This window comes from Neoarius graeffei, chromosome 13, assembly GCF_027579695.1.
Source record: "Neoarius graeffei isolate fNeoGra1 chromosome 13, fNeoGra1.pri, whole genome shotgun sequence".
In the NCBI taxonomy this organism is placed as follows: Eukaryota; Metazoa; Chordata; class Actinopteri; order Siluriformes; family Ariidae; genus Neoarius; species Neoarius graeffei.
The window spans coordinates 27,667,233-27,682,184 of NC_083581.1; the positions used below are offsets into that span (position 1 = coordinate 27,667,233).

General features: G+C 44.3%; 1 protein-coding gene and 1 long non-coding RNA gene across 6 annotated transcripts in view; one reads left to right on the forward strand and one right to left on the reverse strand.

The window, feature by feature from the left end:
• Positions 1–555: 555 nt before the first annotated feature.
• LOC132896039 (uncharacterized) lies at positions 556–11,599 on the reverse strand. The gene is made up of 3 exons (XR_009655914.1): positions 11,161–11,599; positions 10,988–11,065; positions 556–1,915 (listed from the first exon to the last, which is right to left on the reverse strand). It is a non-coding gene; the product is annotated as an uncharacterized LOC132896039 (long non-coding RNA).
• Positions 11,600–13,053: 1,454 nt separating this feature from the next.
• The window catches only part of rbms2b (RNA binding motif, single stranded interacting protein 2b), a 70,358-nt gene continuing 68,459 nt past the window's right edge, over positions 13,054–14,952 (forward strand). For 2 of the 5 annotated variants that reach the window (XM_060937439.1, XM_060937438.1), the window contains exon 1: positions 13,055–13,336. In XM_060937439.1, coding sequence (XP_060793422.1) covers positions 13,265–13,336 — 72 coding nt within the window. In that variant the 5' untranslated portion in view covers positions 13,055–13,264. Of the gene's footprint in view, positions 13,452–14,952 lie in introns of all 5 variants that reach the window. The other 3 variants (XM_060937442.1, XM_060937443.1, XM_060937440.1) reach the window with 2 other exon arrangements.

Below are 14,952 nucleotides of genomic sequence, written 5' to 3' on the forward strand. Positions count from 1 at the left end.
ATGAATAAGCAAGCTATGATTTGTACCATGTACTAACTTCCTGGGTTCCAGAAAACTGCTTGAGCAGTTGTTGCTCTTCTTCTTTACGAGTGACTTGGCTTGCGTATTCGTCTGCCTCTTTCTCCGTGGCTATAGGTTCTAAATTGTCCTCAGACAACCAACCAAAGATTGAGGACGAATTTGGAGAGCTTTCGTCATCTTTTTCAAAAGAATCAGTATCAAGAACGCACGCCACTGCAGAGAATATTATAGAGTCTGTGTGGACACAAAAGAAGGCAGCGGTGCATATGACATCACACATGCAGCGCCGCTGACCTGTAAATCGCCGTATTCTAATAATGGCAGACAAGCTTTTAGTGATTTTTGGAACAGAATTCAGACGTAAAAAATTAATGTTTTGAACAAATTTTTTATTTATCAGTGAACTTTACAATGTTTTTGAACATATCACACACAGATAACCTGGGATTTTATGATGTAATTTTTGTTAGACTAGCACTTTAAGCTCTTCTTTCACTAATAGAAGAACATCCAACAAGGATTATGTGTGTAATAGAAAACGATGGTGCCTACAGGATAAGTTCACATGGATTTTCATGGAAGTTCACTTTAAAAAAAAAGAAAAGCAAGAAAGGTCAACTAAGGACAACATGGAAATGCCCAAAAGAACAAAAGGCCTCCTGGGGGATAGCTGAGGGTTCCTGAGGGTGAAGTGGAGTTCTTTGTTCCACACAGAATATTTTAAGAGTTTAAGGGCCGTTTATAAAAGGGCCATTTATAAAAGGAATGATGTCACAGTGATCATAATACCTCACAGCTTCAGGGTCCCTGGTTCAACCCTCACCTCGGCTTACTGCCTGTGTGGAGCTTTTACATGTTCTCCTCATATCTGTGTGGGCTTTCTCTGGGTTCTCTGGTTTTCTCCAACCTCCCAAAAACATCCAGGTGGATTTATGGCTGTCCTTAGTTGCAAAACCGTGTGCAAATGATGTCCTGGCATCCGGTCCAGGTACAGTATTCCTGTATCCCTCCCAGTATTCCCAGGATAGCCTCTGAATCCACCCTACCAGGATGAAGCAGCTACTAATTAGATGAATGAATATCACAAGAAGTCCTCAAAGTAAATATGATAAATTGGTGTCTTTACAAACAAGCACCACAGAAGTTTCCAAAGCTCCCCTTCCCAATCCTTTACCCGGTTTTACTTTTGCTTTCTGGGTACAGCTTATTCAACTAGTGCTCTCCAGATGCATTTTCCAAAGGTCATCGTCACAAATTTGGAGATTGTAATGGCAGCTTCCACAGGACCATTATTTCTAGCAACAATATAGGAAAAAAGTGTAATGTCAATGGCCCATATATGGCAGGGGTAGAACACAATGAGAAAGAGTGTACGCATGGGGTAACTAAATTGGCCATGCTGGCAACACCTGAAAAATTTAAGGCATGTAGAAAAGGTGTGCACATTCAATACAACATCTTGTAATCCACCTCCCACAACCTCCTGGAGGAGGCTCAGTGGGTTAAGGCTTTGGGCTACTCATTAGAAGACCTTAAGTTCAAGTCCCAGTGTGGCCTTTGCTGGCTCCTTGAGTAAGGTTGTTATCTTCTTGTGCTTTGATTGGACAACGTGTGCTATAATAATACGTTTTAGTTTGAAAATGCATCACTTTTGCTCTGTTTATGCCTGGTGTCCATACTACTCTGGAGTTTTCAAGCCCTTAAAATGGAGACTTTTGGAAATGTTGCTGGTCTCGTTTTAGTTTGAAAACTTCAGGGTTGCGTTTTAGTCTGGACGGGGCAGAAACTGAGACTTTCAGAAACGATGATGCAGGCATCCACATTCCGGATTGGGTTCTATCAGTCATGACGTATCCTTCCCTGATTTGGTACGCTCCTATGACATGACCCTTTTCTGGAGAAAAAAAGAAAAACAAATGGCATCAGCTGTTTATATCGGCACGCACATGCACAGTGTATGTGAATTTTCATGTCATAAGCGTTTTCAGGTGTGTTAGTATAGATGGGGGCGGCACAGTGGTGTAGTGGTTAGTACTGTTGCCTCACAGCAAGAAGGTTCTGGGTTCGAGCCCAGTGGCTGATGGGGCCTTTCTGTGTAGAGTTTACATGTTCTGTCTGTGTGGGTTTGTTCTGGTTTCCCCCACAGTCCAAAGACATGCTCTTTCTAAAATTCTAGAGAAAATTGTTACAGAGCAGCTAATAGACCATCTTGAGAGTAATGGACTTATTAATAACAAACAGTTTGGTTTTAGACCAGGATACTCAACAGAAATGGCTAACTGTTATCTTACAGAGAATATTAAGAGGAGTTTGGACAGGGGTAATGTTGTGGGGGCTGTATTTATAGACCTCAAAAAAGCTTTTGATACGGTCAACCACAACATACTCCTGAACAAACTCATCAATTTTAATCTCTCTAAACATGCTATAGACTGGTTTGCATCATATCTGGAGCACAGAGAACAAAGGGTCAAGGTAAATACTGAACTTTCACTGCCGTTAACATCAACTATGGGCGTTCCGCAGGGCTCAGTTTTGGGGCCTCTGCTTTTCAGTTTATATATAAATGACCTACCTACCTGTTGTCAGTCAGCTAATTGCCAAATGTATGCTGACGACACAGTTATTTATGTGTCAGCCAGAACACCAAGTATAGCAGCTGAAATTTTAACTAAGGAGATGGAAGATGTATCCTGCTGGCTTAAAGACAATCATCTCACTCTCAACATTAAAAAGACTGTATCTATGTGCTTTTCTATAAGAGGGAAAGCCACCTGTTCTATCAGAATAGACCAGGACACTATAGATGAAGTTAACGAATTTAAATTTTTAGGTATCATTTTAGATTCTCAGCTTAAATTTAATAAACATATTAAGAAACTCACTTCGACACTCCGAACAAACCTGAACTGTTTTAGAATGATAAGGCATCACATACCCACTAAGGCAGCCTTATTGTTCTTTCATGCCATGATACTTTCTCATCTGTCTTACTGCATTACTGTATGGAGCCAAGCCTCCCAGACAACAATGAAACCTATTCTATCATTATACAAACAGGCACTAAAAATATTGGATCACAAACCAATAATGTGGCATCATTGCTTAATAGTGAAGAAATATAACTTCTTAAGTTTTGAGAATTTTATGAAGTTTTCTTTTCTTAAACTAATTTTTAAATGTGTAAATAACCTTGCTCCTGCTGTACTATGCCCTTTTGTAATAAAAATAAGTACAAGAAGGGTAGCCACCAGGGGAGCAGTGAATGGCAACTGTATAGCAGAGGGGCGTAAAACCAGTTTTGGCCAATCAAGTTTTTCAATACTTGGGACAAATTTCTGGAACGACTTACCATCAGAAATAAAAACACAGACTGAGCCTAAAATATTTAACAAAAAAGTAAAACAATTTCTTAAGGCAAACCAAAAATGCAGCCATCAGGACAGGCAATAGATAATATACACACATATACACATACACACCATATACTGTCTGTATACACAAGTGGTGTTGTTTATCTTTTTTGTTTATCTGTGTTGTTTATTTTTTGGTATAAGGTTTTTATGCTATAGCAAGCATGTTTTAAAATAGCATATATCTGTATAATTTTTGTTTAATGTGATATTTTATTATAATAGGTAGCCTGATCAGGGACAGGGGTTGCAAACTAGCCATTTGGCTACAAACCTCCTATGTATTCACATCTACAAGTTTTGTCATGGCTTTGCCACATCATGTTTGTAATAATGTGCACTGCATTGTCCCTGCCAAATAAACTATAAATGAAATGAAATGCGGGCGGCACGGTGGTGTAGTAGTTAGCGCTGTCGCCTCACAGCAAGAAGGTCCTGGGTTCGAGCCCCGGGGCCGGCGAGGGCCTTTCTGTGCGGAGTTTGCATGTTCTCCCCGTGTCCGCGTGGGTTTCCTCCGGGTGCTCCGGTTTCCCCCACAGTCCAAAGACATGCAGGTTAGGTTAACTGGTGACTCTAAATTGACCGTAGGTGTGAATGTGAGTGTGAATGGTTGTCTATGTGTCAGCCCTGTGATGACCTGGCGACTTGTCCAGGGTGTACCCCGCCTTTCGCCCGTAGTCAGCTGGGATAGGCTCCAGCTTGCCTGCGACCCTGTAGAACAGGATAAAGCGGCTACAGATAATGAGATGAGATGAGAAATGAAATGCAGGTTAGGCTAATTGGTGGCTCTAAATTGACCGTGAGTGTGAATGGTTGTTTGTCTCTATGTGTCAGCCCTGCGATGATCTGGCGACTTGTCCAGGGTGTACCCCGCCTCTCGCCTATAGTCAGCTGGGATAGGCTCCAGCTTGCCCATGGCCCTGCACAGGATAAGAGGTTATGGATAATGGATGGACACAGCCTTAGACTATCTACCTTTGTTTTTCTTTCTAAAAGCACTTTGGAAAAAGTGGTTGATAGATTCAATAATCTACCTTTCTCACATTCATTATACCAGCAACTGTACTTCACATGTGATCCCACTCTTCGCTGATGGGTTGTTAGGAATGTATCTGGGGAAAAATGGAGATCAAATCTCTGGTTTCATTCTGTGTAATCACCTGACACACCTGTCACTGATAGGCTGCATGAATCAACACACTGGGCTAGAAGGAAATCAGTCCCAGCCTCACTTCTTTACACCATGATGTGTATTTTTCTTACAACGATTGGTGTTGCTGTTGTGCTTGGTTCCACAAAAATCCCAAATAATCCACTTTGAGACTTGACAGTACAAAACTCTCAGTTCTCCTTCCTTTGATAGATGGTCCTAGGTCCAATATCCATCCATCCATTATCTGTAGCCGCTTATCCTGTTCTACAGGGTCCCAGGCAAGCTGGAGCCTATCCCAGCTGACTACGGGCGAGAGGCGGGGTACACCCTGGACAAGTCGCCAGGTTATCGCAGGGCTGACACAGAGACAAACAACCATTCTCACTCACATTCACACCTACGGTCAATTTAGAGCCACCAATTAACCTAACCTGCATGTCTTTGGACTGTGGGGGAAACCAAAGCACCCAGAGGAAACTCGGTTCGAACCCAGGCCTAGGTCCAATATCTATACCAAAAAATTCTCTTCTTGTATTAATGAAAGAAGGTCCAGAGCAGGAAACGCAAATGTTAGACATAGCTGATCCCCCCATGATCCTGAGCCAGAGGTTCCTGAGTTTGGCCAAAGGAGTTCAGCTGGTTACTAGGAATAACAAGTGTTCAAGTCGTCCATCTTCCAGTTTATTTCAGGTGAATGAACATCACTTATTTTTATTTCATTTGAGTCTCAGGAGAGCTTCATTTTTTTTTTTTTTAGCAGTACCAAGTTACATACAAGCAAATGTAAAAAACAAAAACAAAAAAAAAGACAGACATCAAAGCAAACATAAAAAAATGAGACATAAAAATGTAAAGTATGCCCCATCCCAGCTATGATTACAGATTGAAACTGTTCCAGTGGAATATGAGTTTCCAAGTTTAAGATCCTCTGAAGTTCATTCCAGCGGTACTGATCGCTGTAGGATGACTGGATGATGAACTACCTCAACTCCAGGCTATGTTGTACTTCTTCATCTACTCTTTGATTAGCGTTAGCCACACTGTGGAAAATCACTTGGTGTTTGATGAAAACTATAGTATTCGATATACTATAAATATATGCAATAAAGTCTACCACTAATTATAAAGGTGAGTCAAAGCAATCTTATCTGCTATGCACCAAGAAACAATTTGGGATTAAACATTGACTTACAGTGTACAGATTTTCCAGATTTCTATACCTACTATTAAAACATTTGTCTGTTATTTTACATATTGTACATTCTTCAATGAGGCGGCACGGTGGTGTAGTGGTTAGCGCTGTCGCCTCACAGCAAGAAGGTCCGGGTTCGAGCCCTGTGGCCGGCGAGGGCCTTTCTGTGCGGAGTTTGCATGTTCTCCCCGTGTCCGCGTGGGTTTCCTCCGGGTGCTCCGGTTTCCCCCACAGTCCAAAGACATGCAGGTTAGGTTAACTGGTGACTCTAAATTGACCGTAGGTGTGAATGGTTGTCTATGTGTCAGCCCTGTGATGACCTGGCGACTTGTCCAGGGTGTACCCCGCCTTTCGCCCGTAGTCAGCTGGGATAGGATCCAGCTTGCCTGCGACCCTGTAGAACAGGATAAAGCGGCGAGAGATAATGAGATGAGATGAGATGAGACATTCTTCATTGAATTGTGGATGAGTCTACCACTCACAATAAAGTTTGTTCAGTTCAACTTTATCTTCCTCCACCAGCAGAAATAATAGAAACAGAGTTATTTTGTCTTCCCTGAAGTGAAGATACCAACATCTAAAATAACCGACTTTTAGTTCTTTTATACACAGTACTGTGCAAAAGTCTTCGGCATCCTATCCCCCCCCTCCCAGACTTTGTTATAGATTTCTATTTTATGACTTCTACATTATCGAGTCAGTACAAAAACATTTTAGAGTTCCAAACGTTTGTTCATTTTCCAGCACGAAATTAAATGTTACAGAAAAAAAGTTTGTATCTGAGCAGCATATTACATAAGAAAGCACTTTTCAGATTAAAAAAGAAAACATAATGAAGGCTACTAGGTTTTGGTGCAAAATGAAGAAGCGAGTGTGACAGTCAAAGTGTCCAGACTGCGTCACTGGGGCTGGTTCTGTAAGATGCTCAGTAAAACCTACAGCTCATTTCCTTATCAAACTGCACCAAAGGGTCGTCTCACACCAAATACTGACTTTGTTTCATTTATTATGGCTTACTGCTGTTTATAGTATTTTTTTTTAAATGTTGAAACATTTCGTTTCATTATTTTTAAGCCATGTTTGGTCTGCAGCATTTCTTTACATGCTATACAGTACTGTATATTACACAGGTGCATTTCTCATAACTGTAATAAAAAGAATTTTGTATTGATCTTTCACTCCATCATGAGTGTTATAACATTTCTATTTATTTGGAATATTTCTATTTATTTCAGTGAAAGTTAAATGATGTGCCGAGTCTTCTAGTTTTTGCTAGTAAAATTAGCAAAACACACAGTATCTAGTGTTTTAGGTAGCTAGTATACAGGTCCTTCTCAAAAAATTTGCATATTGTGATAAAATTCATTATTTTCCATAATGTAATGATAAAAATTAAACTTTCATATATTTTAGATTCGGGCGGCACGGTGGTGTAGTGGTTAGCGCTGTCGCCTCACAGCAAGAAGGTCCGGGTTCGAGCCCCGGGGCCGGCGAGGGCCTTTCTGTGTGGAGTTTGCATGTTCTCCCCGTGTCCGCGTGGGTTTCCTCCGGGTGCTCCGGTTTCCCCCACAGTCCAAAGACATGCAGGTTAGGTTAACTGGTGACTCTAAATTGACCGTAGGTGTGAGTGTGAATGGTTGTCTGTGTCTATGTGTCAGCCCTGTGATGACCTGGCGACTTGTCCAGGGTGTACCCCGCCTTTCGCCCGTAGTCAGCTGGGATAGGCTCCAGCTTGCCTGCGACCCTGTAGAACAGGATAAAGCGGCTAGAAATAATGAGATGAGAGATATTTTAGATTCATTGCACACCAACTGAAATATTTCAGGTCTTTTATTGTTTTAATACTGATTATTTTGGCATACAGCTCATGAAAACCCAAAATTCCTATCTCAAAAAATTAGCATATCATGAAAAGGTACTCTAAACGAGCTATTAACCTAATCATCTGAATCAACGACTTAACTCTAAACACCTGCAAAAGATTCCTGAGGCTTTTAAAAACTCCCAGTCTGGTTCATTACTCAAAACCGCAATCATGGGTAAGACTGCCGACCTGACTGCTGTCCAGAAGGTCATCATTGACACCCTCAAGCAAGAGGGTAAGACACAAAGAAATCTCTGAGCGAATAGGCTGTTCCCAGAGTGCTGCATCAAGGCACCTCAGTGGGACGTCTGTGGGAAGGAAAAAGTGTGGCAGAAAACGCTGCACAACCAGAAGAGGTGACCGGACCCTGAGGAAGATTGTGGAGAATGGCCGATTCCAGACCTTGGGGGACCTGTGGAAGCAGTGGACTGAGTCTGGAGTAGAAACATCCAGAGCCACCGTGCACAGGCGTATGCAGGAAATGGGCTACAGAGAAGCAGCACTGGACTGTTGCTCAGTGGTCCAAAGTACTTTTTTCGGATGAAAGCAAATTTTGCATGTCATTCGGAAATCAAGGTGCCAGAGTCTGGAGGAAGACTGGGGAGAAGAAAATGCCAAAATGCCTGAAGTCCAATGTCAAGTACCCACAGTCAGTGATGGTCTGGGGTGCCATGTCAGCTGCTGGTGTTGGTCCACTGTGTTTTATCAAAGGCAGGGTCAATGCAGCTAGCTATCAGGAGATTTTGGAGCACTTCATGCTTCCATCTGCTGAAAAGCTTTATGGAGATGAAGATTTCATTTTTCAGCACGACCTGGCACCTGCTCACAGTGCCAAAACCACTGGTAAATGGTTTACTGACCATGGTATTACTGTGCTCAATTGGCCTGCCAACTCTCCTGACCTCAACCCCATAGAGAATCTGTGGGGTATTGTGAAGAGGAAGTTGAGAGACACCAGACCCAACACTGTGGATGAGCTTAAGGCCGCTATCGAAGCATCCTGGGCCTCCATAACACCTCAGCAGTGCCACAGGCTGATCGCCTCCATGCCACGTCGCATTGAAGCAGTCATTTCTGCCAAAGGATTCCCGACCAAGTATTGAGTGCATAACTGAACATAATTATTTGAAGGTTGACTTTTTTTGTATTAAAAACACTTTTTTTATTGGTCAGATGAAATATGCTAATTTTTTGAGATAGGGATTTTTGGTTTTCCTTTACTTTTTTGCCAAAATCATCAATATTAAAACAATAAAAGGCTTGAACTACTTCAGTTGTGTGTAATGAATCTAAAATATATCAAAGTCTAATGTTTATGAGTACATTACAGAAAATAATGAACTTTATCACAATATGCTAATTTTTTGAGAAGGACCTGTATGTAAACCCACACCAATTTTATTTTATATTTGCTCTTAACAATGCAACAGCACCACTAATGGCTGCAAAATAAATTACACAGAATGGTATGAAGAAGCTACGCTGGGGCTGATTTCTTTCCAGCCCAGATTTAGAGTCATGCAGATTATCAGTAGCTGGGTTTCCATAGCAGTTTTGCTCAAAAGAGAAGCAAATTTTTTTAAAAAGCCAACAAAACACAATTGCGATTGGTCTGTGTTTCCACTGAATGATGTAATGTGAATCAGCCTGGGTTTTCTCCTCTAGTGATAGGGGAAGCCTTAGCCTAAAGGTTAGAGAAGCAGCTCGGGCCCAAAAGGTTGTCGGTTTGATTCCCTGGACCAGCAGGAATGGCTGAAGTGCCCATGAGCAAGGCACCTAACCCTGGGCTGCTCTGGGTATGTTTTGTATGTTGCTCTGGATAAGCGCGTCTGCTAAATGTCTGTAATGTAATGTAATGATAGTCATTTGGATCTCCATGACCTGGTATTTGGCACGTGGTAGTGTTTAATCGAATGCAAAAAACCCATTCTCATTTCAATTTTGTGAAATATTACTTTGTTGAGTTGTCTGAAAAACCACCTCATGTGAGCGAGGAAAAAAAATCAGATGTGGAAATGAATGAATCATGTGGAAAGAATCACATGAAAATAGATTAAATTAACAAATCATGTTGAAATGAATGAATTGTGGAAAAACCACAAGTGGAAATTAATAAATCAGATGAAAAAAAAATCACATGTGGAAATGAAGGAATCACATGTGGAAAAATCATATGTGGAAAAATCACATGTGGAAATGAATGAATTGTGGGAAAACTCACATGGGGGAAAAATCACATGTAGAAAATCACGTGGAAATGAATGAATCACATTGAAACACACGCGGGAAAATCACATGTGGAGAAATCACATGTGGAAGTGAATTAATCATGTGGGGAAAATCACATGTGGAAATGAACGAATCGTGGGAAAAATCATGTGGAGAAATCACATGTGGAAATGAATGAATCACAGTGAAACTCACATGCGCGAAAACCACATGGAGAAATCACATGTGGAAAAATCACATATGGAAATTAATTCATCATGTGGAAAAAAAACTCATGGAAATGAACAAATCGTGGGAAAAAATCATGTGGAAAAATCACATGTGGCCTGAGGTGCCCTTGAGCAAGGTACCTGACCCCTGACTGCTCCCCGGGCGCTTTGGTGTGGCTGCCCACTGCCAGGGGCGTCACTAGGAATTAAGCTTTACTGGGGCACTGCCCCCCTCCCCGACACACATACACAAAATGCCCCCCCGGCACAATGCAACTTAACGTTCCTGTCCCCAACCTATGCAAAGTGGATAATTCTCATGCTCTTGTGGATGAAGTTATGCGAGGAATAGGTCAACGAGACGGAAAACACATCCCAGTCCCCAAAACATTTCTCATCTCATCTCATTATCTCTAGCCGCTTTATCCTTCTACAGGGTCGCAGGCAAGCTGGAGCCTATCCCAGCTGACTACGGGCGAAAGGCGGGGTACACCCTGGACAAGTCGCCAGGTCATCACAGGGCTGACACATAGACACAGACAACCATTCACACTCACATTCACACCTACGCTCAATTTAGAGTCACCAGTTAACCTAACCTGCATGTCTTTGGACTGTGGGGGAAACCGGAGCACCCGGAGGAAACCCACGCGGACACGGGGAGAACATGCAAACTCCACACAGAAAGGCCCTCGCCAGCCACGGGGCTCGAACCCAGGACCTTCTTGCTGTGAGGCGACAGCGCTAACCACTACACCACCGTGCCGCCCCCCCAAAACATTTATTGTTGGCATTCGGGCTTTTAATGCATGCTGATGCTAAACGTGTCACCTCAACTCTCACGATTCACGAACTTAGCTGGTTAGTTATGACTGACTAGCACATAGCCTACAACCTTAATCTTACCTCTCTCACCCTCCTCCTCATCTGTCACTGTTTCCCTGCCCCGTCTCTGCTTCGTGAGAAGAATTGTCTGATATCCATCTGGAAAAGTAATTTAATATCGTTTAATTCGATGTAGTTTAATGGGTTTGTTAGAATATGGTTTGCTTAATTTTGTTGCAAAAACTTTGCGCTACCTTAACTCATCCAGAGCCCGTTCTCTGACTCATCCAAAGAGTAGACTCATCTCTCAAGTAGGCTAAATGGACTCATGGCACGCCGCACGCACGCTATGTTTACAGTGAGAATCTCCCAGACCAATCAGAAAATTAGTTAGAAAGAAGAGGCGATAGAAGTTTGAAACACACTCTGTCCTACAACTTACAGTAGATAAATGATCTGCCAAAGAAACTAGTTTGTTATGAAAATCTCATCTCATTATCTCTAGCCGCTTTATCCTGTTCTACAGGGTCGCAGGCAAGCTGGAGCCTATCCCAGCTGACTACGGGCGAAAGGCGGGGTACACCCTGGACAAGTCGCCTGGTCATCACAGGGCTGACACACAGACACAGACAACCATTCACACTCACATTCACACCTACGGTCAATTTAGAGTCACCAGTTAACCTAACCTGCATGTCTTTGGACTGTGGGGGAAACCGGAGCACCCGGAGGAAACCCACGCGGACACGGGGAGAACATGCAAACTCCACACAGAAAGGCCCTCGCCGGCCACGGGGCTCGAACCCGGACCTTCTTGCTGTGAGGCGACAGCGCTAACCACTACACCACCGTGCCACCCCGTTACGAAAATCTTTCAACATTTTCTTACTGGGGCACAGCTGATTTTTACTGGGGCACGTGCCCCAGTAAAAAAGGCCTAGTGACGCCCCTGCTGCCCACTGCTCTGAGTGTGTGTGCATGTTTGTGTTCACTGCTTCAGATGGGTTAAATGCTTGAAGCAGAGCATTTTTTAAGGACTTTCCACTAGGAGACCAACTAGTCTGGGCAATACAATCACAGGCCCCAGAGTCCATGCGGCTTCACCGCTGCGGCATATTCTGTGATGCAAATTGCCGCATTACGAATCGTCGTTTCAGCCAGCATAATATCAACATAGTTAATGCAGTGCCAAGCTCATCTCATCTCATTATCTCTAGCCACTTTATCCTTCTACAGGGTCGCAGGCAAGCTGGAGCCTATCCCAGCTGACTACGGGTGAAAGGCGGGGTACACCCTGGACAAGTCGCCAGGTCATCACAGGGCTGACACATAGACACAGACAACCATTCACACTCACATTCACACCTACGGTCAATTTAGAGTCACCAGTTAACCTAACCTGCATGTCTTTGGACTGTGGGGGAAACCGGAGCACCTGGAGGAAACCCACACAGACACGGGGAGAACATGCAAACTCCGCACAGAAAGGCCCTCGCCGGCCCCGGGGCTCGAACCCAGGACCTTCTTGCTGTGAGGCGACAGCGCTAACCACTACACCACCGTGCCGCCCACAGTGCCAAGCTTTCCTTGTTAAATGTATACTTACATGGTGGTACTTGGGTTTCCTTCGGGTGCTCCGGTTTCCCCCACAGTGGTTAACTGGTAACTCTAAATTGACCGTAGGTGTGAATGTGAGTGTGAATGGTTGTCTGTGTCTATGTGTCAGCCCTGTGATGACCTGGCGACTTGTCCAGGGTGTACCCCGCCTTTCACCCGTAGTCAGCTGGGATAGGCAGGATAAAGCGGCTAGAGATAATGAGATGAGATGAGTAACTATGTTAAAAAAATGCTCTGGCTTGAAGTGTGCATGTGACGAATAATAATAAAGGTTTCTTCTTCTTATTCATTCATTCAAAAAGAAAAATCTGTTTGGAAAGCTGTATTTAACAAAGTTTGTGCCCCCCCTCCCCTCCAAAAAACCCCACAAAAATTATAAAGGGTGCCTAAACTTTTTCACAGCACTAAAAAAAAAATAATAATAATAATAAAAGGCGTGAAAAACGTGATGAGTTCTGGGCTCGTGTGAGCGAGGGAAGGTGTGTGTGTGTGTGTGTGTGTGTGTGTGTGTGTGGAGATGAATAAACAGGGGGTTTTTGCGCGGTAGTGGCGCGCGCGCTCTCGGGTTGGTGCGATCGCGGCGCGCGGCTCCAATCTCTTCCCACACTCGGTGCTGAGTGACGTCACCAGGCTGCCTCGAGTCGCCTGAGCTCGCCGCTCCGGTACGGCACACGGTCTCGGGGAAAACAACAACAACAACAACAACAATAATAATCATAATAATAATAATAATCATACAGAATGCTGCTCTCGGCACCGCCAAGGACAGGAAGCAGCCCGTATAACGGATACACTCACCGGACCGGCAAAAAGGTAACCCCGCTGTAGCCGTACGGAACCGCGGCTCGCGCCTCATCGCTCGGTTTGCTTCTCAGCGCGCGCCTGCTGTTGGATTCGCGCGGCCGCGAGCTGCAGTGTCCTTGAAGAGGTCCGGGGTGAACCGGAGTCTGTCTGTCTGTCTGTCTGTCTGTCTGCCCGTCTGTCTGTCTGTCTGTCTATCTATCCGGATACCGGATACCGTAAACCGCTCGTGCAACGGGACAAGACATGAAGTCCGGGAGCGCGAGGAAGGTTCCGGTTGTTTCCTCGCGGGGAAGTTGAGCTCGCGGACTGGAGAAGGCTCGCGCGGCCGGTTTAAAGGGATCCGGCAGAGCGCGTGCCATCAAAGCGTGCAGTTAATTAGGATGCTTTATTGATCTGTGTTTCCAAGGAAATGGGGTGGGGTGGGGTGGGGTGGGGTGGGGTGGGGTCGGGGGCAAACAGCAGCCTAAATCAGGAGTTTAACCAAGTTTGAGTAATTCGCCCCACCCCTAAAAATACATGCTCCACTGAGCATGATGCGAAACAAGACTTGTAATTATTAAGGATTTATAACAATAATAATACTAACAACACTATTATTATTATTATTATTATAGTGTTGGTCCGGGTTCGAGCCCCGTGTCCGCGTGGGTTTCCTCCGGGTGCTCCGGTTTCCTCTACAGTCCAAAGACATGCAGGTTAGGTTAACTGGTGACTCTAAATTGACCGTAGGTGTGAATGTGAGTGTGAATGGTTGTCTGTGTCTATGTGTCAGCCCTGTGATGACCTGGTGACTTGTCCAGGGTGTACCCCGCCTTTCGCCCGTAGTCAGCTGGGATAGGCTCCAGCTTGCCTGCGACCCTGTAGAACAGGATAAAGCGGCTAGAGATAATGAGATGAGATGAGATGAGATGAGATGAGAATGGTGTAGTGGTTAGGACTGTCGCCTCACAGCAAGAAGGTCCGGGTTCGAGCCTTGTGTCCGCATGGGTTTCCTCCGGGTGCTCCGGTTTCCTCTACAGTCCAAAGACATGCAGGTTAGGTTAACTGGTGGCTCTAAATTGACCATGAGTGTGAATGGTTGTCTGTGTCTATGTGTCAGCCCTGTGATGACCTGGCGACTTGTCCAGGGTGTACCCCACCTTTCGCCCGTAGTCAGCTGGGATAGGCTCCAGCTTGCCTGCGACCCTGTAGAACAGGATAAAGCGGCTAGAGATAAGGAAATGAAATGAGATGAGAATGGTGTAGTGGTTAGCACTGTCGCTTCACAGCAAGAAGGTCCCAGGTTCGAGCCCAGCCGCCGGCGAGGGCCTTTCTGTGTGGGTTTCCTTTCCCCTACAGTCCAAAGACATGCAGGTTAGGCTAATCCCATTGACTGTAGGTGTGAGCGTGAATGGTTGTTTGTGTCTATGTGTCAACCTGGCGACTTGTCCAGGGTGTACCCCGCCTCTCGGCCATAGTCAGCTGGGATAGGCTCCAGCTTGCCTGCGACCCTGTAGAACAGGATAAAGCGGCTAGAGATAATGGATAGATGGATAACAATCTATCCATTTACAACCGTCTTCTAAACTCTACCTGCTTCTTTGATACCCTCAAGGGTGCACCTTCTATACCTGTAATACCCTTCC